The following is a 27337-nucleotide window of genomic DNA, read 5'->3' as shown; positions in this document are numbered from 1 at the left end:
TGCTTTGAAAATTTAGGCCACTTTTACAAATCAAGCAGTAATGAGCATCCTTCAGCTTCAGGGCAAAGACCTCATCAAATGATTTGCTACTATGATTGCCATAGACAGTAACAGTATATTGCACAATCAGACATTTGATCAGAAGTAACACTGCTGTTTTTGAGAGCAGTATTTGGTGGAACAGAGAGATTACAGGATAAACACTGTAGGGGGGACCACAGGCCCACAGCAGACTACAGTATCCTTATCCTGTTGAGAACTGAGCTACAAGATCCCCCTTGAAAAGGGGGGGATCCACTAAAAACACGATCTCCAAATAAATTTGGTGGACAACTAAAAATAAAACAGGGACAGGGGTGGAGATCATAGGGCTAAAATGAGGCAGCCGAAAGGAGACGCTGAGGAGAGAGACCCGGACAGTACCCACTGCTCTTCAAAGGTGCCGAGGGAGCCAGCGGATGCTGCTCAGAGAACCTCTGCCTGGATTCATGAATGGATTGTGGAATGAAAATAGGCCCCACAGCTGCAGTCCCCCACCTCAGCCAGCCTCTCTGTTCTTGTAAATGGCCACCTTGGCCACGGCCAGAATGAGGCTAACAAGGAGGTCTCACGACTTTGCGGGGGCCACAGATGGGGTGTGAGCAGCTCAGGAGGTGTGGGGAAACGTATAGCCAGAACCTCAAAAGGAGGTTCTGGAGGAGCTGGAAGAGGGACTGTAACCTGGCACACTCTAGATAGATGTGTGCCTGGGTTTTGCGTCACAAAATGAGCAAGTGCCAGGGATAGAGGTGAACCACACCAGGGCCTGCAACCAGTCTCCCCGCTCATAGTCCAAGACATCTCCAATTCTAATGATTCTTCCCAGGACCAACCTCCGGCGCACCGAGGGGGACTCCACCACCTGCATATGGAAATGAAAGTTGTGTAGCAGGGGCTCCATGAGGAGGTCGTCCCCTGCTCAGGTGACCCCCAAGGACCTGGTCACTGCAAGCAGCCACCAGCTCTGGAGGAGGTCCCGGTAGAAGACTGGCAGCTCTGAGAGGTCTTGTGGATGACCCCTCAAAGGAAGGTAAAGGAGCAGCTGGTCATATCGGAGCCTTTGGAAACTGCGGAGGAAAGCATGCGCCAACATGCTCCACTCCAGATTATCTGCTCTGTTAAGAAGTCCTGCAGGACATGGAGACAGAAGATGTGAACCTGTGTGAACAAGCATGTCAGGCCCTGGCCTCCCTCCTCCAGGGGAAGGTGAAGAACCCCTGCAGGTATCCAGTGCAGTCCTGGCCAAAAAGAACTCTATAACCAGCTTCCGGAGGTGGGTCAGGAACTCTGGGGGTGGGACCAGGGTGTTGACATGGTATCAGGGCATGGACAGGACCAGCTGGTTGAGCACCAGTGCCCTCTATCCCAGGGAGACGCACTGGAGTAGTTCCATCCACCTCCACAACCACTCAACCACCCTGCCCTCTAAACCCTACCAGTTCTCTGGCGGGCAAGGATGTGTGGCAGAAAGAAAGATGCCACGATAGAGCAGCGGACCTGTGCTCCACCAAATGGCCTGAAACATGGCTGGAAGGCAGCTTGCCTGCCACCCAGCCCCAACCACCAGGCCATAGCTCTTGACCCAGTTGACCTGGGCAGAGGAGGCTTCCAAGTAGATAGCTCGGCAGGCCTCCACCCACTTGAGGTCACCTGGGTCCTGGACCAGGAGAAGCACGTCATTGGTGTATGCCCACAGGACCAGCCGGATCTCTGGCTTGTGGAACACCAAACCTGTCAACCTTTTGTGAAGTAGACAGAAGAAGGGCTCGATGACCAGAGTTTACACCTGCCTGACAGTGGACTGTCCTGACACACTCCTCGCCTGAAGCTGACTGGTACAGTCAGGGTCCAGTTCAACTTGACCAAACACTCTGAGGCAGCAGTACAGAACCCAGAGAAAACCCACAAACTGGGTCCAAAGACAAAGGCCTGCAGAGTGCCTACGAGGTACTGTGATCCACCCTGTTCAATGCCTTCTCCTGATCCCAGGACAGGAGGGCAAATGACAGACCATCCCTACACCTCAACCCTAAGAGATCCTGGAACAAATAAAGGTTGTTGAAGATAGTGAGGCCCAGGACAGTTCAGTTACAGTTCTGGTGGACCACATCTGACAGCACGGACTGCAAGTGAAGGGAGATGGCTTTGGCAATGATCTTGTAGTCCATGCTGAGGAACAAGATGGGACACCAGTTCCTAAGATTGTGGGGGTCCCCCTCTATAGGCAGCAAGACAAGCATAGCTTGCCTGCACAACAAAAGGAGGACCCCACTTAGTAAGGACTTGTCCCAGATGCTGACAGTCCCAAAACATGCAGTAAAACTTCTCGGTCAGCCCATCCATGCCTGGGGATTTATTGGTGGGTATGAGATGGAGGGCTTCTGAGAACTTGGCCAGAGTGAGAGGGAGCTCCAGCCAATCCCAGTTGCCCACACTGACTGTTGGGAGTTGGTCCCAGAGCATTCTACAGGTATCGGCGTCTGTCAGATGTGGGAAGAAAAGAGTGGCGTAGAAGGTGTGAGCCCTCTCACACATGTCCTCCGGATCCATGATAGGGGTGCCATCCTCCATGAGCAGACAGAGGATGTGCTTCTTGGCCCCCCTCTTTTTCTTCTATGCATAGAAGAAGCGGGAGATGCAATCTATCTTCCGAAGGAGGTGAATGCAAGATCTCACAAAGGTGCCCTGGGCCAGGAGCTCCTCCTGCTTCTCCTTGTACATGCCACAGAGGGATGAATCCCCAGGGCTGGTGGCCAGATGCCACTCCAGCTCCAAGACCTCCCTTCCAGCTGCCCTATTGCCGCATCCTGCTGCCAGCTGGCTCCTCGGGTATAGTCACAGCAGAAGAGCTGCATGCACACCTTTCCTAGATCTTAGCACCACCATGCTGAGGAAAAGGTGCACTGTTGCCCACGTCAGGCCAGCCAGAACTCCTGGAAGGATGCCATGAAGCCCACGTCCTCCAGCAAGCTGTTATTGAAGTGCCAATAGGCCAGCCCCGGCTTCCCTGAGGAGAGGGAAGCCTTCATGGGCACCAGGTGGTGGTTCAAGAACAAGGCCAGCCACACACTGGAGGAGTGGGCCCACTATGGTACTGGTAAATATAGATGTGGTGTCTTCATCTGGGTAGTGGCTGCGCCAGATGTCCACCAGGGAGCAGTGGTCCGTCAGCTCCTGGAGGACACCTGCGGTGGTCTTGTACTGCTCAGTCCCTCTACAGTCTCATTCCTCGAGGGTGCAAATTAAATCTCTGCCCAGGACCAGGCACTCATGAGGATCAACTGTGTCAAGGAAGGCCAATGCCTGCTGGAAGAAATTAACCCACTCTGAGCCGAAGGCTGGGGCATAGATGTTGACTGAATGCAATGGGAGCTCCTCCACCCAGACCCGGGGGTACAGCAGGCGTTCTGGCACAACCTTAACATTCCCCAGCACTTCCAGCTGCAGATTTGGGGAGAATAGGGTCGCCACCCCTCCTTGATGTGCTGAGAGGTGGCTGAAATAGACACCCTTTCCCTACACCAGCTGCCACATCAGGGTTTCAGGGCCCTGAATGCCCATGGGCCAGACCCTTCTGTGGGCCCTGTGGCTAACAAAGGTGGGTGGTGGGGGATAAGTCCTTGCTGTGGGCGAAGGGGAGGTGGTGGAGGAAGAACAGCTCCAGACGTGCAGGGAGAGGGTGAAGCAAAGTACACCTCCCCCTGAGGAAATACAGCCCTGGGGTAGTCATGATGAGGTGAGGAAGCGGGAGAAAAGTAGGGACAGTGGGGATTGGAGCAGGAGCAGCATGGGGCATAGGGATGGAGAGGGTATCAGAAGAGGGAAAGGGCTCAGGGGGAAGAGAGGGAGGTGGAGGAGGTGGAACTGAAGGAGGAGCAGAGAGGTGAAAGGAGTCAGGGTTAGGAGTGGGACATTCATCAAGGAAAGGGGTGGGCTCAGGAGCGGGAATGAGGCAAAGACTGGGTATAGGAGGGGGCTTGAGAGCCCGGGCAACAAGCATGCTGGGAAAGAGCACTCCTTCCTCACAGGTCAGGGAGGTGGTTAGAGTGGGAGGTGATTGTCCCCATCATCAGGCTCCAGCGCCGCAAGGGGTGCAGCACTGGGGGGCTTGATGTTGGGGGTTTCAGGAACAGTGGGAGCTCTGGCCCACCAGAGTCACCCAGGGACTCAATGGCCAAGGCTGGAACATTACTCCCTGCCGGGCAGGGTGGTGGCTTCCTTGGATGAGTCTGCGGCGGAGGTGTGGGCAGTGAAGGGTTCGGAGGAAGCTGGAGAAAAGAGGGACAGAAGGTGCAGCTGGACACAAGTATCGTGCTCGCAGCTCTCCAGGAACAAAGTGTCCACACCTGAGGCAGCTGGAGTCAGACCCAGGACCTTGACCTCCTGGGAGAGGAAGGCGAGGCTGGTGCCTGTCTTTTCAGGGCTCCCTTCAGTAGTGGGTGGAGCAGCAGCCACCTCCGAATGTGAAGTGGGCACGGGCTTGGACAGATCACTCATTGTAGCCTCACTGGGCTGAGATTCCGAGTCGGAGGGAAGGGCATCTTCCACAACTGCTGCGACAACCTCAGCCGTCCGCAGCTGTAGGTCAGTAACTGGGAGTCCAGAGGGGAGTTCAGGGCTGCTACTTACCTTGAGGCCCTTGTGTGGAACATCCTCCCTATCTTCAGACGGGGTGGAGTGCTATGCACATACACCTCACTTCTTCAGCCTCCCCCGTACAAGCTCCCAGCCCTCCAATGAGGTGGTCTGGGTGACAGAGGAGGGGCCAGGGGATGAGGGCAGCGTTGAGAGGGGAAGGGAGAAGGAGGATGCAACAGTGAGGAAAGGGAGGAAACCCACCCCCCGGGGTAGGCCCTGTTCAAGTCCTGTCGCAGGTTCTGCCACCCTCTCCTCTGCAGGCCCAGCTGTAGCGCCTGCTGGGGCATCAGCACCTGTGTGCCTGTTCCGATCCAGTGTGGGGACATTGCACTCCTTGCCTCCTGGTGAGGGTGGGGACAGGTCACGGCTGCTGGGGATAGTGTTCCCAGCAGCAGTCAGAATGGAGTGTGAGGCAGCAGCCACCTGGTCATAAGACTTGGGGTCCGGGGAGATAGGGACCCCAGCACTGGTGGAGGGAATGGGGTGGCACAGGAAGCAGGGGGAGCTGCAGCTGATGTGGCTGCAGTAGGGTTGGCTCTTACCCTTTTTGGTCCCCAACCCTTCCCTTCAAGGGGGCTGTTTTAGGGGTGGAACCGGCAGAGGGTGCCGCAGCAGGTGTGGCAGGGGCCTCAGAGCCCATGCTTGTGCTCCTGGCCACCGTGGGGGCAGAGAACCTGGCACCCTCGGGTGGACTCACCACAGCAGAAGTGGAAGGGAGAACAGGGGATGAAGGGAGGGTGGAGGTGTCTCAAGACAACTCCCTGACAGGGACATTAGCCATTGGCAGGGGGAGGCAGGAGCAAGTAATGGGCTATACAGATAATTAACAAAAAGAAAAAAGGGAGGGGTGAGGGGAGTAAGGAGAGGATGGGGGAGGAGGGGAAAGGAAAGAAAGGCTACCCCTCCCCCACCTGCCAGGTTGTGGGCCTGGCCAGGTAGGGACGGGAGTGGAGAGTGGGGTAGTTCAGAAGGGGCAGGTGGAGATCCAACATCCATGGGGGATCTCTCCCATTTATGACTGTGCCAATGATGAGAAGGGTGCAATAGGCTGTGTCCCACCCCCAGGAAAACTGGGAGGTAGAGCAAAAGGGATGCAGTGAGCCTCTAAGGCAGCTCTTGGACTGCCGTAAAGCACAGCCGCCACAAGGGGTAGCTCAGGACTTTGTCACAAATGTCACTTTGTAATGTTGATGCTTTTGGCTACACCGCTAACAGTTTGCATAGATAAAACACAAAAATGTTGACATTAAGGTTACGCCTACACTAAATGGTTTTGTCAGCAAAACAGCCATTTTGCTGACAAAACCTATGGCTCATCCAGATTCCCGAGGCTTTCTGGCATCTGTAAGTCAAAAGAATGCAGCACTTTTGTCAACAGCTGTATGGTGCTTTGCCTGAGGAATAACGCTCCTGCTGACAGCAATAGGTCGACAGAAAGATGGTCTGGATGTTATGGAGGGTCTGTCTGTCGACAGACAGGGCTTCTGGGACACTGGCAGTGCTGTCCGCTGTGTTCCAGTTGGCCATTTTGCTGCTAGAGCTGCCTGGTGGTCCAGCCACGCTGTCAACAGAGTAGATCACTTTTGTGATCAGCTTGGTAGTTTGGCCACAATCTTTCAACCAAAGAAAACTTGTTGCCAAACCCTGTAATCTAGACATAGACTAACCGAGCTACCTTTCAGAAAGGTACAGCAATTGAAGCAAGTGAAATAACTGCGTATGTATGTCCTGTTAGAAAGCTTCAAAGCTAGACTGAGTGTTGTAAATAGTTATCTAGTTGATCTCTATAGACGTTCATAGGCAAAAAATATACAAAAAAGCTCCAGTACTGCAAAATAGTTGACTTCTTTGGGGCCTGAAAAATATAACATCTATTCTCAGCTTTTAAAAGGATAATTTTATGGACAAATTCCGATTTATGATTTCATAAGAGTGATTGTTCTGTATAAAATTTGAACACATTTTATACTGGTTTCAGTTTTAGTTTCTCCATCACCACAAGAAAAGATCCAGCAATAATAAATGATACTAGTATTGAGTAGCTAAAATGTGCATTGATCCCTTCTTTGATTCACATTATTTTCCAGATCCAAATTTTTTTTTATATTTGTCTTCACATAATATATTAACCTCTCCATTATAAATATGTATTGAAGCAATTTACAAACCTCAAACTTTTCAGTACTATTGATTGTGATCACTTGTGTTCTCCACTGGCTCTGTAGCCCTCCTGCTTCTTGCCAGATGTTTTTTAAAGTACCATCAGAATGTGTTCGGAGTGCCACTGTCAATATTCCCTTCATTTGACCAATCCAGTAGTAAAATGCTATCTAGGTCCAAGAAAAGTTCTGATTATTCCAGCAAATCACAATGACAAAGAACATAATAATAGGAAGATATGTCCCAAATACCTGGCAAATGTGTTTACTACCAGTAGGGAGGAAAACTCTGCTTCTTAAAGTTGCAGGAAATGAGCTCATTTCAGAGGACAATAAAAGGAAATAGGCTGTTACAAAAAAAAGAGAATAAAATCAGTTCAAGAGCCAGTGGTATTATAACAAATCTATAGACCATAACATAAAAAAATCCATTATTTAGCAAGTAGAAAAAGTAACTGAGTGGAAAAAAAAAAAGATTAGTAATTATCTATAGAAGGACTTTTTCCAGCATATTTTATGGTATACATTACAAACTATGTTAAAAAATAAGCAGATATTCAATGTGTGGTCTCCAGCATTATTGACTGTACATTACGTAAAACCTGCTCTGAAGACAGAATTAAAAACACCGTCATGCCTAACCCTATTATAGTAGCATCTGAGTACTTTGTACATATTAATATATTTTCACTACACCCTTTTGAGCACCATCCATCCTGTCCAGAGAATGAGGCAGGAGTCTTGTGGAAAGAATTATAATCTTCATCAACAACAACCCTGGGCTTAGTGCCTGTTGGTGTCTGATGCCTCCCTCACTATTCCTTCAATTTTTCCCTATCCTGTGGAGAGTAGCTTAGTTTCTGTAGACTAGCTCCACACCAATTTACTATATTATCTACCCATTCTCTGTGGAGTCTGCCTCACCTATTCAAACTGTCCTTTATGCCAGTTACCAGGGTGTTGATTTTTCATTCATCGTTCATTCTGCAGATATGCCTGAATAGCTGTAACTTCCATTGTGTAACCTTCTGCAATAGTGACAGAGAGGTAGCTGTGTTAGTCTGTATTCTATCAAAACAAAAAAGCAGTCAAGTAACACTTTAAAGACTAAAAAAATAATTTATTAGGTGATGAGCTTTCGTGAGACAGACCCACTTCTTTGAAAACTCATCACCTAATAGATTATTTTGTTAGTCTTTAAAGTGCTACTTGACTGCTTTTTTGTTTTGATAGAATACAGACTAACACGGATGTCTCTCTGCCACTATTCAACAAACAAGGCACTATGTTCAGCCATTTCTAAAGAAGTGGGTCTGTCCCACAAAAGCGCAACACCTAATAAATTATTTTGTTAGTCTTTAAAGTGCTACCTGACTGCTTTTTAGTTCTGCAGTAGGTTCTCTTTTGGCTCTATCTTTCAATATAATTCCTCACTGGTGACTCTCTGCATCCATCCTATTCTCAGGATCTTTCTGTAACAACTCCCCCTAAATGCCAATATCCTTCTCTTCAAATCTTTTGTTATCACCCATGTCTCACATTCATAGAACATGCTGATGAATACACACATTTTCAAGATGCTCAGCTTTGTTCCTAAGTTAATCGCTTTCCTTTTCCAGATCTTACCCACCACCTTCAAACTCTCTCTTGCTTTCACTATTCTAGTCCCAATTTCCTTCTTACAGTCTAGATCATATGTTATGCTGCTCCCCAGACATGTGAACTTTCTGTGCATTTGATCCCATCTACACTGATCTTCCTTCCCATTTCCTTACCTCCAAATACCATTGTTTTTGTTTTATCGATGTTCAGAATCAGTCCATACTGCTTCCCTTCCTTATTTAGTGCCGACACTGTTCTCGCTAGTTTCTCTTCATCTTTAATGATAGCTATATTGTCCGCAAACTTCAAATTGTTAATTCTCCTCCTGTGCACAGATATCCCTTCTTCCTCCTCCTTGATCTTATCCATTGCTATCTCTAGGGCTATGTCTACACGTGCATGCTACATCTAAGTAGCTTATTTCGATGTAGCGACATCGAAAAAGTCTATTTCGATTAATAACGTCTACACGTCCTCCAGGGCTGGCAATGTCGACGTTCAACTTCGACATTGGGCAGCACCACATAGAAATAGGCGCTGCGAGGGAACGTCTACATGCCAAAGTAGCACACATCGAAATAAGGGTGCCAGGAACAGCTGCAGACAGGGTCACAGGGCAGAATCAACAGCAAGATGCTCCCTTAAAGGGCCCCTTCCAGACACAGTTGCACTAAACAACACAAGATCCACAGAGCCGACAACTGGTTGCAGACCCTGTGCATGCAGCATGGATCCCCAGCTGCAGCAGCAGCAGCCAGAAGCCCTGGGCTAAGGGCTGCTGCACACGGTGACCATAGAGCCCTGCAGGGGCTGGAGAGAGAGCATCTCTCAACCCCTCAGCTGATGGCCGCCATGGCGGACCCCGCTATTTCGACGTTGCGGGATGCTGATCGTCTACACATGCCCTACTTCGACGTTCAACTTCGAAGTAGGGAGCTATTCCCATCCCCTCATGGGGTTAGTGACTTCGACGTCTCGCCGCCTAACGTCGATTTCAACTTCGAAATAGCGCCCAACGCGTGTAGCCGTGACGGGTGCTATTTCAAAGTTGGCGCCGCTACTTCGAAGTAGTGTGCACATGTAGACGCGGCCTAGATGTGCGATGAAGCTACTCAGCAATATAGGATCTCCTTGTCTCGTACCTCTACTCATTCTAAACCAACTTCCCATTTCTCTGCACATTCTCACCACTGCCTCTGCACTGTTATTGATATCCTTCAACAACTGCATCAGTCTGCTATCCACTTTGTATAACTCCAACACTGCTGAAGTCACTTTCTGATTTACACTGCCAAATGCCTTCTGAAAATTAACAAAGCAATTGTAGATGACCTTGTTCTTTATTTGAGCTTTTTCTGCTATTAATTGTAGTACCACTATCTGTTCTATTGTACTTTTAACTTTCCTGAGCCCCGCTTGCTCATCCACTAGATGTTCTTCCATCTGCAATCTTAGTCTCTCCATCAGTATCAGCAGCAGCACCTGCAAGATGACTTGTTAGGACAATCGTTCTGTAGTTCTTGAACTCCAATGAATTTCCTTTCTTGTGTCTTGTCAGTAGCACAGATCTTGGCCATTCCTTTGGTGCCTTCCCTTCTTTCCATGCTATATTACATAGTCAGTGTATTTCCTGAATCATATTTTCTCCACCATATTAGATCATCTCTCCCATGATCTTACCATTTCCAGGGCTTTTATGGTTCTTTAGTCATTTCACTGCTCTGTCTACTTCCTCATTTGAAATATTGGTCTTGCTCTTGATGCTTGGCAGAAATCTCTCTTTCAGTTCTTCGATCAGTCCCTCTGAGACACACAGGTCCAACTGCCACTTCCCAGTAATATTCCTGATCATGTAATACACCGCCCTAGTCTTGCACTCACTGTAATACCTCTCTATATATTCACACTGGAATTCCACAGAGGAATTCCACAGAGACTTTAATAATCTATACCCCACCATCAACTTATGCCTCAATTACAACATGCAAGAGATACATTTCCTGGACACTACAGTACTAATCAAGGATGGCCTGATCAGTACCACACTGTACCGAAAACCTACTGATCGCTATACTTATCTACACCCTTCTAGTTTCCATCCTGCACACGTGACTAGATCGAATGTTTACAGTCAAGCACTTAGGTACAATTGCATTTGCTCTGATCCAACTGACAGAGACCAAAAACTACAAGAACTTTACCAAATATTCATAAACCTGAATTACCCACCAGGAGAAATAAAAAAACAAATCGACAGGGCCAGACGCATACCCAGAGACCAGCTACTCCAAGATCGGCCCAAAAAAGCCAAGAACAGAACACCACTGGTCATCACCTCCAGCCCCCAACTCAGACCACTGCAACGAATTATTAAAGACCTACAACCTATCCTTAATCAGGATGCCACACTCCAGAAGGCCCTGGGTGACATGCCTGTTCTCTCCTACAGACAACCTCCCAACCTCATGAGGATCCTTACTAACAGCCACAGTCTATACCCCAGGAACACCAGTCCTGGAACCTTTCCCTGCAACAAAGCCCACTGCCAGCTTTGTCCACATATCTTCTCTGGAAATACCATCACTGGACCTAACCAGGTTACACAGTATCACGGGCACTTTCTCATGCTCCTCTACTAACATCTTATATGCCATCATGTGCCAACAATGCCCAGATGCTTTGTATATTGGACAGACTTCTAACTCCCTTAGACAAAGGGTCAATGGGCACAAAACAGATATCAAAACACTCCAGATCCACAAACCAGTTAGTCAACATTTTAATGGAATGGGGCATTCTGTCAATGACCTAAAGGTATATGTGTTACTGAAAAGGAATTATCGCACTGTTTTGGAAAGGGAAACAGCCGAGCTGGCTTTTATATTCAAATTCGGCACATTAACACATGGTTTAAATCGTGATGGGAACTTTCTGAGTCACTATAGGGGCTTCTCTGCACACTTGGCTCAATCTAATTCTTAACCTTCCCCCCCACCCCTCCACTCTCTGATTTGCTCACCTTGATTATCTTTTTCCGATTTGTCCTTCTTGCTTACTGTTTTTGGTTCCTGTGCCTTAAATATTGAGTCTGTTCTGGTCTGGTTATGGTCTGAAGAAGTGGGTCTGTCCCACGAAAGCTCACCTAATAAACCATTTTGCTAGTCTTTAAAGTGCTACTTGACTGCTTTTTGTTTTGATACTATATCTATAGTGGTTTCCCAAGCATACATACACACTTATATAATGTATATTGCATAGATTATATGTATTATTTCAATTTTGCTCTCAAAGCATGAGAAGTAGAGAAAGTAAAGATGACATTTCTGAAGTCTCTGACTCTAGTAATCATTGTTTTCCTGTTTGTTTCATTAAAAAAATTTAAAACAATATAAACTCTATTTTCTACTGGTTCCTTTAATAACATACTTTTTACAGATCTTTTAGGCTACTTATTTTGGTTTGTAGTTACTATATCTTGCTTGTAATTACTGGGCATCGAGCTTTTGCTGACTTTATAAATTGATACAATACACCTCTTAATACCCCCATTGATTTTCAAAAATAGGCTTCCAAAACATCTCATACATAAACAGACTGATTACTCAATAAGTATAAAAAAGCTAGGGGACAGCCAAGATTAACTCAGAAAAAGTGAATTAATCAAAAAGTTTAAATCATAATTATAAAATGGATTTCCCATATCAAGAATGAAGAAAATTGCCTATACACTGTACAGTTACAAGTCAAGATAATTAAGGAAAAAGTGTTCATGAATATGATATATAGATATAGATATAGATATATATCAAGAGGAGGCTCTGTTTTGTGCTCCAGTGCAACCTTTGCTATAATGATAAGTCATTGTGGGCCCAAATGGGACTCTACGAACACTGACCTTTTTAGAGGAAGTGTGGAGGTGCACCATTGTGAAAAGCTGAGCATGGTCACAAAGTGTGCTACCCAAGTCACCTTTTGATTTAAGAATGTTTCTTGTATATTTCTGTTGCTGATAGGTTCTATTCTCACAAGCAAACAAAACATGACATGATGCACTGTCATGACTGTGTATTGAGAAATTTAAACAGCATCTGCCTACAAGTTTTGGGCCTTATGTGCTTGACCTCTTATGTAAAGAGATGGTCAAGAAACTTTTCCATTCAACGCCTAGGAGACAGGGAGAAAGGTGTAATCATAGTTCCTGCATTCACGTGAACACAAGGACAATTAGTCTTACCAATAGCACAGAAAAGACAGACAAAGAGGGAGTAAACTGTGATATAGCCTCCCTCTATTGCCCAATGAAGCTCTTCCCTCAGCCAGTCAAGGAGCATAGGAATGGCTATACTTCTCCTGCACTCCAAGTATCTTCGTGCCTGCCAGAGCTTCCATGGAACTGCAGTTGTAGGTGGCCACTTCCTCCCCCACAATGGACTATGACCTGATGAGTCAATGGAGCACTAAGCCTGAGTTTAGTCATTTCTACCAGATTCTCATTTTAATGAACTTTTAAAGGCACTCAGTTAAACCCAGCCCTATCTAAATATCTTTTATCTAAAAGTAACAAACAAGATCAGGTTTCACTTTCCAGTTCATTTCACAGTGTTAAATTGTAGCTTAAGGAGATGTTTAAAAAGTACATTAAAACAAAATAAGGTAGTGTGAAAGGGTCCTGGTACATACACCAGGAGCATAAAATAAGATCATTGCATTATACTGCCAAAGTTTCACAGAGTAGTAAGAGCCAGGAAGACAGAAATCTCACGCTAAGTAGGTCCCAGTAAATGATTATGTAGCTCATCACAGGAATCAACTCTTCCTGGTGAACCTTGATCTTATGCTACTATCAAGTATAATGGCAAGAATTGCTTCCTTTCACAGTGCACCCTGGAACCCCTTTCTCCTCACATAAATGCTTTCTCCAGTAACCATTGAAAAACAAATTACTAAGTAAATGCAAGTTAAGTCACTTTAGCCGCGTCTACACGTGCACTCTACTTCGAAGTAGCAGCACCAACTTCGAAATAGCGCCCGTCACAGCTACACATGTTGGGTGCTATTTCGAAGTTAACTTCGACGTTAGGTGGCGAGACGTTGAAGTCGCTAACCCCATGAGGCGATGGGAATAGCGCCCTACTTCGACATTCAACGTCGAAGTAGGGAACGTGTAGACGATCCACGTCCTGCAACATCAAAATAGCGGGGTCCTCCATGGCGGCCATCAGCTGAGGGGTTGAGAGACACTCTCTCTCCAGCCCCTGCGGGGCTCTATGGTCACCGTGTGCAGCAGCCCTTAGCCCAGGGCTTCTGGCTGCTGCTGCGGCAGCTGGGGATCCATGCTGCATGCACAGGGTCTGCAACTAGTTGTTGGCTCTGTGGATCTTGTGCTGTTTAGTGCAAGTGTGTCTGGGAGGGGCCCTTTAAGGGAGTGGCTTGCTGTTGAGTCCACCCTGTGACCCTGTCTGCAGCTGTTCCTGGCACCATTATTTCGATGTGTGCTACTTTGGCATGTAGACGTTCCCTCGCAGCGCCTATTTCGATGTGGTGCTGCCCAACGTTGATGCTGAATGTCGACGTTGCCAGCCCTGGAGGACGTGTGGATGCTATTCATTGAAATAGCTTATTTCGATGTAGCATGCACGTGTAGACGTAGCCTTTGTGTGGGAAAATCCACAAGCCTGAAAAGTTACTGTAAGCATTCAAACCCCCTAGACAATCTGACCCACTATGTACAGCAAATGGAAGATTACACTTTGACTTCTCTCTCCTTAGATTAGCAAAAAACAGGAATCAGAGGGCCGGATACTATTGCCATTTCTGCCCATGCAACTATGTAGCAGATTGTCTGTTTGAGCTGTAATGCAAACACTATGCAGTGATTCAAGATTTGCAGTGTTTAGCCAAACCTGTGGTTTACATAGTAGTGGAATAGCAGACCTCACATAGTTTGGATAAAGCTGTCTGGCCAGAAGAAACACCTGAAAGAAATTGCACAGGTGATCTTTTCTGTTGAAGGGCTCTGTCCACCTTTTCTCATTAAGAATTTGAACTGATGGATTCTCTTGGGTCTTCAGCTGATTCTGAACATCTAGGCTACGTCTACACGTGCACGCTACATCGAAATAGCTTATTTCGATTTAGCGACATCGAAATAGTCTATTTCGATGAATAACGTCTACACGTCCTCCAGGGCTGGCAACGTCGACGTTCAACTTCGACGTTGGGCAGCACCACATCGAAATAGGCGCTGCGAGGGAACGTCTACACACCAAAGTAGCATACATCGAAATAAGGGTGCCAGGAACAGCTGCAGACAGGGTCACAGGGCGGACTCAACAGCAAGCTGCTCCCTTAAAGGGCCCCTCCCAGACACAGTTGCACTAAACAACACAAGATCCTCAGAGCCGACAACTGGTTGCAGACCCTGTGCATGCAGCATGGATCCCCAGCTGCCGCAGCAGCAGCCAGAAGCCCTGGGCTACGGGCTGCTGCACACGGTGACCATAGAGCCCCGCAGGGGCTGGAGAGAGAGCATCTCTCAACCCCTCAGCTGATGGCCGCCATGGCGGACCCCACTATTTCGATGTTGCGGGACGCAGATCGTCTACACGTGCCCTACTTCGACATTCAACTTCGAAGTAGGGCGCTATTCCCATCCCCTCATGGGGTTAGCGACTTCGACGTCTTGCCACCTAACGTCGATTTCAACTTCGAAATAGCGCCCAACACGTGTAGCCGTGACGGGCGCTATTTTGAAGTTGGCGCTGCTACTTCGAAGTAGCGTGCACGTGTAGACATGGCCCTAGAAACATCAGAATCTTTTTCTCCTGCTGGTCATTGCAATTTTCTCTTTTAGATGTAGCCATCACTGCAGCTATCTAGGTTTTTGCCATATACAGATATGATTGCTCTGCAAGGCTGTCCATGAGGCTTACACTTTAAGGTCCTTTTGAAATGTCACCTCCTTCAGAATTCTGCTTCCTAGCTAGAGCATACAGGTTGAAACTCCCTTATCTGGCACTTTTTGTCCAGCAACATCACTCATTCAGCAGGACAATGGATGCTGCTGGACCAGATAGAAGCTGTGGGACCCCAGCTGGTGGAACTGCTGCAGCCACTCCAAGGGAATCTGGGTGGGGCGCAGATCCCTGCTGGTAGCTCCAGCCACAGGGACCCAAGCTGGGGATGGGGGAACCCTGGCAGCCCCAAGTTTGGGAGCCTACTGGGGCATGGAGACCTGCTGGCAGCCTAACAGCCTCAGGGACCCCTGCACTTCATGATTTGGTTCCTTGAAATAAAAAACAGGTCTACTGATGTGGTGCTTCATATCATCTGGCGCATTTGAGCCAACCACTACACAACCCAATATTTATGCAAAATATGGCTTATTTTCAAAAATAATGTGCTTCTTCTGCTTCCTTTGAAACCCAGTCCAGTAGTTCTTACTCCTGTACTGCATAGCCCTATTGAAGTTAATGGGCCTGCATGCATGGTAATGAGTTTCTAGATTGATTCCTGGGTTTGTAGCATTTTAGTGGATGGCCCTGCACTATGGAATATGAGCTTGTTGAAAAGTAGTGATTACTTTCCGTGAAAAAATTGAAAATTATTTTGAAATTTTCATCCTGCAGATTTCAAAAAAGAAAAGTTTCATTTATTCACCGCTACGTCAATAATTTTCATATAGAACCTGAGAGTAATGGCCATATGCAGCACTGTTATTTTCTGAAAACTATTTTGGCCTATGAGAAATGAATTGGTGGTACAGGCTGAACCTCTCTAATCCAGCAGTCTCTAATCCAGCAACGTCCGTAATCCAGCATGATTTTAGTTAGCTAGATGATCACTTATCGTGGCTGTAGCCAAGTTTCCCACAGTCCCATGAAGCTTGTTTACAGCCACCTTTGCTGGTTGTCTTCTGTGCTGCCACTTGGCTGTAATTTACGCCTAAATATCTTCTAAGGCTGTGTCTACACTATGAGATAAAATCAAATTTAAAAGCATTAACTTGATATTAAAACATCTCTGTCTTTACTGTTAATACTATTAGCTCAATTTACTAAGCTGTAATACCAATAACAAAATGTTGATATTACAGGACAAGTATAGCATCAATTCCAAATTTAAAATATAGAATAGCATCCAGTGTGGAAGTGCCACATTGTTAATTTGAGTTTATTGACCTTCACAAATGTCCTGTATGTATCGAACAAAGTTACATGCAAGGCTCCACGTATGGCTGCTTCCTTCTGTACTGCTCTCCATCCAGGTGCTCAGGAAGGTGGTCACAGAAAGACCACAAATTTTTGATTGAATTGGAATTAAGCAGTGCCCAGCCCTGTAAATATAAAGGGCGCCCATAATGAAAAAATTCCTTAGCCCATTGCATAGCACTGCATCAGTAGACATTGCTCCGCATCATTAGCAATTGCATCGTTAGCCATCTACTGCAATCATGAGCAGTCAGGGTAGTGATCTGCCTAGCACTTCTCAGGCTCGCAAGAGAGCCCTAGCATAGACCCACCAGGAGATTCTAGATCTTCTTGCAATTTGGGAGACCAGTTGGTAATGAAGAGGCTTTGAGTGGCCAAGAGAAATGTGACAACCTATGAGCAGATGTTGCACACCTTGACCACCCGAGGTTACTCCTGAGACTCTATGCAATGTCAGGTGAACATTAAAGAAGTCCCGCAGGCCTATCAAAAAGTCTGGGAAGCCAACCAGTGGTCAGGGGCAGCTCCATGGACCTGCTGCTATTATCAACAGCAGCACATGCTTATGGGGATCAACCCCACCGTGGAGCCCGGTCTTAATTACAACACTTGTGGAGCCACTGGTGTGGAGTAAAGTGTGAGCCCAGAAGAGCTAGTTGCCCCAGAGGAAGAGGGCAAAGGAGAGGAGGAAGTGAGCAATGAGCAGGGGACCAAGGAAGTTATTCCCAACAGCCTGTAGCTCTTCACTGTAGGCCTGGAAACAGTCCCCTCCATGGCAGTCCCCTCAATGTTGGTCACTTCCACGCCGATCCACAAAATCCCTGGACCAAGCTATTTGGGTGAATATTTATTCTGCATGTGAGAGGAGGGTTGTGGGTTGGTATAGGGTTGGGTATAGGTAGAGGTTTGCTACAGTTCTGTGCCCCTCTGAACAGTGTGTTAATGCTTTTTGGGATGGAGCACTTCTCCTTTTTAGACATCTCCTCAAAGGACTCATCCAGGCACTCTCATGTGTTTTTTTCCATGAGATTCTTGGGCAGTCCTGACTTGTTACAGCTTCCACGGTAGCACACCTTGCCATGGTAGTGATCTCATGTCATGGTGCCACACACCATTTTAGCAAATTTTCCAGGCTTTTGGTCACACAGCAAGAACAGAAGTACCCCTTTTGGTTTATATATTCAGAGGCCAGGTTGTCCAGGGCCATGATGGGGATGTGCATGCTGTCTGTTGCCACACTGCAGTTAGGAAACCCATGGACAACAAAGCCATCCACTATTGCCTGTAATCTCCAAGGATCACGGTCTTCCTGAGGAGATACCAACAGATATTATGGGCCACCTGAATCACCACAGACCGCACTGTAGATCTGTCCACCCCGAATTGATTTGTCACTGACTGGTAACTGTCAGACATTGCAAACTTCCACAGTGCAATGGCCACTCACTTCTGAACTGTTAAAACCAGTATCATTCTTGTGTGTCTGTCTTTCAGGGCGGGTGCCAGTGCACCACAAAGTTCCTTAAAAGCGGACTTGTGCATGCGAAAGTTCTGAACCCACTGCTGGTCATCTTAGGACTCCTAAACGATGTGGTCTCACCAGTGTGTCCTCATCTCACAAGTCCAAAAATCACTGCTCCGCTGTCACCAATGCATCCAGGGCAGCCAGCAGCTGTGATTTTTTGGACCATTGTCATTGTCATCATCACTGATACTGAACCATCACTGAGCTTTGTAATTGAGGGCAAAATTCATGATGGCTAGTGTGGTTGCCAAAACTATGCGTGCTATGAGTTGAAGCATTTGGGGATTCATACTTGCACTGGAATGCTGCAGCAGGAAATGATGCAGTCTCTGGTTCATTTTCATGCGGTTACTGGTGCTCTGAATTCTGGGACAGTGCTTTGCATTCTGGGATTCAAACATGGAACACTCACAAGCAACTTGGGCTAAGGCACTGTGGGATGGGTACCCACAACGCACTGCTCCCGCTGTCGAACTTGCACAGAGCAATGGGGACATGGAAACTCAACATGGAAAAAAGGTGGTTCAAATTTCAAGAAGCTTTGTTGACGCTTAATTCAAATTCATAATAACAAGGTCAAAAATTGAATTTATTAAAAAAAATCAAATTTATCTCATAGTGCAGATGTAGTTTAAGAGCCCAGTAAGCAGTGGAAGTGTTGGTAATGCTGCTAGACAATATTTACCTCCCACAGGCCAGCAATTTCTGTCATTCAGCATTGGACAGGTCCTCAGGGCTCAGGATGAGAGAGGTTTAACCTGTATTGGCTGGTTTGTAATTGGACAGATCTCACAACTAGCAGTATCTCCAAAAATCAGAACTTTCCAAGCTTCTCTGTCAGCACTGCTGTGAACACATACCCATCATTAAGATTGGTTTAAGACATGTTTTAATTGCTATATTAATGTCACCCTTTTTGGCCCAAATAGTTAGCCAATATTTGAGGTCTTGTAGCCTGTTTGCATTAGGAAGAGAAATTGGTAATTTAATTACATTTTGATACAATCCTGTTTATTTACAAAAATGACATGTGAAGTCCTGTTTCTGTGGGATCAAACCGCAGCATGTAGTTTCCAAGACTGTCTTTTCAACCAGTAGGCCACACAAGAAATTGTCTGTCATGGCTTTCCCTCAGGGATTCACTACAAATGCTTCTTTTGCTCTCTTCTGGTGGTGTGCTGCATTCTTTGCCCAATTTCTGGCTGCTTCTGATACAAAGGCATACACAACTGCATCTAGTAATCCCCAACCCCTGCATCTGAATTCAGTCTCCTCTGGTAGGGGGCAATTTCCATTTTTTCAGCAATCACAAAACAATGGAAATGTCATTGTTCCCTCATTTATACCAAATGAAAGATGGCCAGCTCCCATCAGGTCCAAGTATGATTATGATTGTCTATAGGCAAGTAGTTTTCAACTTTTTTAAAAAAAATATGGACCCTAAACATGTCAGATGGGGTACAGACTCCTTTGGAAACTTTAGTAATTGTCCATGGAACCTCCCAAAGCTGAAGACTGCCACTACATGTATCACAGACATGCTTGCTAGGAACCACCCAGTAGTATGAATATCTGATGATCAGGCCCATACTTTCAGAAAATGCATGCAAGTGTGTTTATTGCACATCGAGTGACTAATTATATAACTAATTGCTCATTAGGAAGGGCTAAATAGGCATACACTTTTGCGTGTGATTCTCTTAATATGTTAGAGACAATGTGACTACAAACACATTGCTAAACATCCCTGGACACAGATTACTACCTCATAGAACCTAATCGTAAGCCGGTTGTTGTTGCTTAATGCAATTGATCCAAGATGATATGAGTATTTTAAGTCAGTGAAATTAAACAGGTGGGAGTTCATAAAGGCTTGGTTAAGGTTAGGCTTAGAAGCTTTTACCAGTTATATTCCCCTTGCGGTCAGAATGTGGAGATCCCATGTTGGTCAAGCCATTTGTCCGAGTCCATCCGGTCTGTAAGTTACCATCGTCTATCATATTGCACAGGTCAGTTTCAAAGTCACATGTTTCATAAGAGGAACCTAGTCAAAGAGGAATGCTGTCAGAAACTGCATGCAGGAAAGGTTTGCGTAAATGCATAACACAATAAATACCCACAGAAATAGACAAAAATGTGGATGTAAATTGTTAGTTATTACTATGGCTACAATTTAATTACAGAGATCATCTCAGAGGAATAGCTCTGTTAGTCTGTAGCTTCACAAATAAGAAGCAGTCCTGTAGCAACTTAGAGACTAACAAATTTATTAGGTCATGAGCTTTCTTGGGTAAGACCCACCTCCTCGAATGATTGAAGTACATATTTAGAATCCAAGGTTTGTAGAGCAGGGAGTTAGGGCAAAGGAAGCAGGAAAGAAAAAAAAGTGGGGAGGGTTACCTGTCAGTAGGAAGACCATCAGATGAAGCAAATTAAGTTGAGTAGAATGTGTCCCCTTCCTGAGAACACCAAAGGTGAGGACATTGCCTGTGTAATTTGTAAATTAGTTGATCTCTGTTAAGGTCTGATGTATGTGTCAAATTTGCAAATGAATTCAAGTCAGATATCTCCCTCTGTAATCTTACAGTAAAATTCTTTTGTAGAAGTCACAGATTCCATGACTTTTCCAGGCCTCCATAACTTCTTCAGCAGCTGAAGCCAGAGTTGGATTGGGGTTAAGGCTGGGGCTGGAGCCCGAACCCCTGACCTACAGCTTGTGCTGGGGACTGCACCCAGGGCTGTGTACCCCTGTCCTGCAACGGGGATTGCAGCCAGGTGGCTTGTACAATTATCTTTAACAAAAATCATGGATAGGTCATGGGCTCCTTGAATTTTCATTTACTGCCTGTGACTTGTCTGTGACTTTTACTCAAAATAACCATGACAAAGCCTTATCCTTAATTATGAGTTATGAGGCACCCAAAAATATCCTAACGTGCCTTCCAGAACATGTTAGAAAGAATTTCTAAACTTCAGTTCAGACACAATTGGTAAGAGCACAGAAAAGTCAATGTCTGTCTCCTGGAGGATCTCATGTCCTCTTTTACTACCTCAGATATAATACAAGCCCTTTTCCCACCACATGTAAGGTCCCACATATATGCATTTTCACCCATCTCTATTTATGTACAGGAAACTGTGGAGGCTAACAAAATACTGTGTATGCATAAAAATTCTTCTTAGGAGATACTTCAAACATCATCAAGTTACCATTTACTTCAAGTGCTTAAATACACATTCAACAAGAAGTCCTGTGGCACCTTAGAAACAAACAGATATTTTGGAGCATAAGCTTCCGTGGGCAAAGACCCACTTCATCAGATGCATCAGACTAACTTGGCTGCCACTCTGATAAATACACTTTATTAGTCACATCAGGACTCGACTTTCTCACACAGTAAAGAAGATTAAACATCAAGAAACAACCACTTAACATAAATATTTTTAACTTCAGTGTCTTTTGTATCACTGTGTTAAATACTGGATTTTTAACAAAATGGTAATAATATTCATTGGGAAAGCATGAGTCCAGTCCCAGAATTTATACTTCAACAAAATTATAGCAATAGGATGCTTCACACATTGTCCATCCCAGAACTGAAGGAAATTCAATTTGTGTTAGACTTTGACTGTCTTCAGACAACAAAAAGTATTTACTTTTGGACTGCAGATGACTAGAAGGTTGGCCTTATTTACAGGGATCATAGGCAGACTGCAGATGATAATATTCAGATAATAAGGGATTTAGGCCTTGCACTCCTCACGTTTGCAAAAGTGTCATTAAAGCAGTGTTTTGCACTTCAGCCTTCCTTTCTGAAGACTTTCAGATTGGAGGAAATAGTTCCTGGTTTGAAGACCAATGAAACTGGCAAAATGTTGCCATGGGAAACTTGCAATGGGATCAGAGAAAATTCATCTTGACTTGTGAGTTAAAACCAGGCCTGCTTTGTCAGGGTATGGAAAATGTGTTGAATGAGAGTGGTGAAGAGGGTACTTCCCCCATGAAGGTATTAAGAGCAGTCATCCTTTGACTTTAAAGCCATTGTTTGCCCATGATAATGGTGATTTGTTCACTTGATTTCAATTCACAGCATCTTGAAGAAAAGAATCAAGTTTCAAATGATTTTCAGCTCTCGTTCATTTAGAAGAGAGGCGGATACATTGGCTGCCATGTTGAGAAGGGAGAACACAAAATGCAAGCTATTGGGCACCAGCAAGCAGAATGTTTTACATCTGACAGTTGCCTCCAGTGGATCTATTAGCTCAGACTGGACTTGTGTTACTAAAGACATTGCTTGTTATTCTGTTACAGGATGGCATGGAAGGAAACTACCCTGTGGATATCTGGACCTGACTCAACTGAGTCCTGCTGAAAAGAGCCGGCCACCATGGCAATCAGGACAAATGATGCAGGAACTGCAGCTATGCCACTAGGGTACTACCCCATAATTTGTGTACCTAGAAACCTTATTCCAGAGCTCGGCAGCTGTGTCATAACACCATTTTGCATCACCTAACCAGAGCCATCCTGTCACCAGTAAGAACGGTGGCCATTAACTTTGCCAGCCCCCAAATGGACAGACAACTACGAGCCCACATGATCACCAACAAGGACCAGAAAAAGATTGTCATGGTGGATGTCACCATTCCCTTTGAAAGCAAGACCATGTCCTTCTGCGACACCCAGTCTTGAAAGCTGGAAATATACACCCGCCTCCCCCAGAGCTGACACCCTGAGATCCAAAATCATGTGCAGAACATCAGAGCCCTGCTTACAGGGAACCCCAGTAATGAGCAAGTGTTGCACAAATGCAGAATTGGTCAGGACCACACTAGGCTGACGCAGCAACACATGATGTTGAACACCATCAGGTGGCTGAGGGATATCTACCTAAAGGCCCTCACTGGACATCGACAATACCAGGAGAGATGAGCTGGAGTGCCAATGACAGGCAAAGTAAGGAAAGGAACTAAAATATTTCCCTGATGGATTGTACTTTCTAAGGGACTATCTACTGACAAGCATAGAAAAGTGACAAGGGCATAATTCCCACAAGGGAATTAAATTTAACAGCTTCCCCACTCAAAAAAAAATACTTTTTAGAAAGGACGGAGTACATCTATCCAGTACAGGGTAGGACATTTTCATGGAGGACCTCAAGCAGTGAGTAAATTCCTCTCTGCATGGGAAGAGGGTAAGAGATATTGAAGCTGATTGCTGTTGTCTCCTGAGATGAGTTCTAGTGTGGCTGATGCAATAACAATAGTCTAATTTTAGGTCCCTTGAATACAATGGTCTGCTTGGGTATTTACCACCAAACACAACCACGCACAGTGAGGGGATCTCTTCTAACTCCAGCAGAAGGAAGGGAATAGATCATGGCTGGCTTCTGTCAGGGTCCAGGTTTTGCTCTCATACCCACCCACAAGAGGGTAGAAGCTAGGGCCCTCGATCCCAGTTTTAGTCCACAATGGAATTTGGAGGGTAATTAGAGGGAGGGAACCACAGTTGGTTAATAGGTTTCAACACAGCTGCATCTACTGAATTCAACTGTAGTAAGGTTGCATGTCTCTTTGTGCCCTCATGAATGCAAAACAATGATTAATTATGAGCTACAAAAGTGGGAGCAGACAATACTGGCTTAGGCATTTGTGGTATAGATTAATGTATAGATTAGCTGAGCCAGTAGCTAATTATTTGTTGCCATTTTCATCTTTGGTAATGCGTTTTATCTTTCAGTGGCTGAAGAGCATAGGAATGGTTCATTATTGGAAACACTGCTGGAGTACAGCTGCCTCGTTATATGAAATCAACTGAGTCACACTCACTCTTATCTCAGAAGAATTCCCATAGCTGATAAACCAAATTAAAAACTCAACAAGTTACAATAAGCAGCATAGTTCTTTTGTTGAAAATTAAAACTCTTGATCACTAATGGTTGTTTTTTAAGAGATCAATTCTATTTATTTTCACAGAGCACCTAACTTGAAATTGTCTAATCTGCTGGAAGATAATTTTACACAAATAAAATTATTGCTTGGGGAGAAGAAGGGAAGAGGAAGAAATGTGTGGGTGATTCAAAGCATATTTTTCTGTGTTTCACAGTGTTATAAACGAAACATCTTTCAAAATATTCCTAAATTAAAAAAATCTGTCCAAATTTCAGAGAGACAAACTACAGCTCAAGTTCATCTGTCTGTTTAATGTTCATAATCCTTTGTACAAATGGGAGACATTGCATTACATGGGTAAGAACTTTTGATAATAAGATACTATCTTAATGAAAGTCAGTTCCAGTGAAAATAATGTGTATATTTTTAATGGCTCCTCGTGTGTGTTTGGAGAGTTAAAAATGTAGCCAGCACACATTCCATGTACATATATATCATTTACAAGAGTGCTATCTCGGGACTGCAATATATATTTTTAAAAGAGCAGTTTATCATTTTCCTCCCAGTGAATATTTTGCAATAGAAGCTCACAGCTTAAAGGTGATTCTAAATACAAATATATATATATATATATATATATATATATATATATATATATATATATATTATTTATCCCTCCCTTTGTCAAGCACAGATAGCTGAGCTGTGAAGGAGAAAGTCTGAGAACAAACTGGTGACAAAAGTAAAACATTTGAGGCTCCAGGTCCAAACCTACAATCAGATCTATGATAATAAGTGCCCTATATTCATATGGAGACCAAACTAAATCAGAAGAGCTCTGCATCAGCCCAGGGCTCCACCCATTTACAACAGAGTTCAGTTTTGGGACCCACGCAAAAGTCAAGCTCAGACAAAAACACTGAATTTGAACAGTTCTGATTCTCAGTGGATAATGAGAAGGTTCTATTTCAAAATCAGAACCCAGATCTAGATCTGATTTTGCCATTAACTCTCGGGGCTTGTCTACACAGGGCAATAGACCAGAACAACTGTGGTGTACTAGCTGTCATTGTGGACATCATAATTTCATGTTGAAGTCCCTTTCTGCAATTTAGCTTTTACCACACAAAGGAACTTTGGTGTGGAATAAGTGTCAGTAATGAGGAATAAGTATTGCACTTTAAATTCACACACTAATTACTTCTCCAGTTGCTCCCCCAGGCAGACAAATCTGATTTAAATCCTCAGCTCCAGATGCTCCCAAATTCTTGGGGCTGGGTGTTTGAAATCTAGGTTGCCAATTTCGTGGCTTTTCCAACTCTAATTTAAATTCAAGTTTGTTTCTTCTCCTGGAGTCTATGATAGAAAATTTAAAACAACAAAATCCAGGAAATCCAAATTCCTCCTTGTGTTCTAGGAATAGTGTCTATAGAGAATAGGCTTTGTTTGCATCAGGCATTCTTGTATAACATTTGCAATATAACGTAAGATCATAAGAAAGGTGAATGTCAGATGTAAATTCAATTCAAGAAGGTAATTTGCATCCAGCTTGGTGTATGTCTTTATCTTAGTTGTTTGGATGGCTGTCTTAGGGATAGTTGACCACAGGCACATTCAGAAACCATGACAACATCTCAAGTTATTAATCCAAAACTATAAAGTATGTAACGTTTTAAAATTTGTGTGCTCACTTAGTCCTTCAAGCAAGCTCTAGCTCTTTTACTTTGATCACTATTCCCATACTGAAACAAAACTAAAACATTATTAAATTGTCATTTACCCACAAAGATTTTTACCAGAATTCTTTCACCAAATTTTCTCAAACAAATATGAATTCTAATGGGAAAATAGATTGTATCTAGTTAACATTTAACACATTTTGTCTGTGTCTACACTTGCCCCCAACTTTGAAGGAAGCATGGTAATCAGGCCCATGGGAGATTACTAATGAAGTGCTGCGGTGAACATGCAGCACTTCATTAGGCTAATTTTCCCCTGCGGCAAGTTTGAAGCTTCAAAGTTCAAAGTGCCGACATCTGCTATAGACAAGTCCTCTTGACTCAAATAAGCAGTTGTGAAATAATAGAAAGTAGGGTTGGGAAGCAGTTCTAATATCGGCCATGTCTACACTAGCCCAAACTTCAAAATGGCCATGCAAATGGCCATTTCGAAGTTTACTAATGAAGCGCTGAAATACATATTCAGCGCCTCATTAGCATGCGGGTGGCTGTGGCACTTTGAAATTGACGCAGCTCGCCGCTGCGCGGCTCCTTTTCAAAAGGACCCCGCCTACTTCGAAGTCCCCTTTATTCCTATGAGCAGATGGGAATAAGGGGACTTCAAAGTAGGCGGGGTCCTTTCGAAAAGGAGCCCTGTCTGGACGAGCCGCGTCAATTTCGAAGTGCTGCGGCCACCCGCATGCTAATGAGGCGCTGAATATATATTTCAGCACTTCATAAGTAAACTTTGAAATGGCCATTTGCATGGCCATTTTGAAGTTTGGGGCTAGTGTAGACATAGGCATCATGAATAAGAAAAATCCATTCATGACATACAGATTTGGATAGCAACTAAAATTTAGGAAGGTAACATTTGGGTAAAAGAAAACAGATGACTTTAAAAAGTACAGTTCAATTAAATTTAATCCAAAATCAAATTCTGTGCCCTTCTATTCACTGCTAGTTATTTTAGAAGTACTGTACAACTATCAAACTGTATTCCAAAGAACACCTGTACTTCACTTCTGATGAAGCCCACTGAGAACTACTTACATGGGTTTTCATCAGTGCTGTCTCCACACTGCTTGGTGAAGTTGCACACTTCCTCTGGTGGAACAGATGATCCATTGCCACATGGGAAGTCATCTTCTGTGGCTGGCTGAACAATTACAAGATTGAGACAACACCAGACACAAAAGAAGCTGGCTTTGCTCATTTGGTCTGCTACCATCCAGGCTCCAATTCGAAGAGAGCTCTCACAGCAGTCTAGTACTGATCAAGAAGGGTTTGTAAAAAGCCATGCTTACACGTGTTATTTTAAAACTTAATTTTCTAGACTTGCATGTGTTTAGCGTTTACTACTCTAACAAAATATGGTCTGTGTGAAGCAGTTACTTTTGAACTGCATAGAGGTGTGTCCTTGGAAAATATGTAACTGGTTTGCATCAGTTTTTATGACTAGTGGGCTTGTTTTGTTGCACTGCTATGCTAACCACATGTATATCATTAACTCATTGATTGGAATTATTGCTTGATGACAGGCAAAAATTTCTG

The 27337-nt window shown here is 44.8% G+C and overlaps 1 protein-coding gene across 1 annotated transcript in view; it reads right to left on the bottom strand.

Annotated features, from left to right (window-relative positions):
* Positions 1–27337, bottom strand: part of MALRD1 (MAM and LDL receptor class A domain containing 1) — a 532671-nt gene that overhangs the window by 473705 nt on the left and 31629 nt on the right. The window contains exons 2-5 of the mRNA XM_074985504.1: positions 26837–27055; positions 20077–20217; positions 7089–7183; positions 6846–7007 (exon numbers count right to left, since the gene is read on the bottom strand). Of these exons, the coding sequence (XP_074841605.1) occupies positions 6846–7007; positions 7089–7183; positions 20077–20217; positions 26837–27055 (617 nt within the window). The remainder of the gene's footprint in view (positions 1–6845; positions 7008–7088; positions 7184–20076; positions 20218–26836; positions 27056–27337) is intronic.

Source organism: Carettochelys insculpta, chromosome 2 (genome assembly GCF_033958435.1).
Source record: "Carettochelys insculpta isolate YL-2023 chromosome 2, ASM3395843v1, whole genome shotgun sequence".
NCBI lineage: Eukaryota > Metazoa > Chordata > Testudines > Carettochelyidae > Carettochelys > Carettochelys insculpta.
Note: the sequence above shows the minus strand (reverse complement) of the source record. Positions and strands in the feature narration are given on the sequence as shown.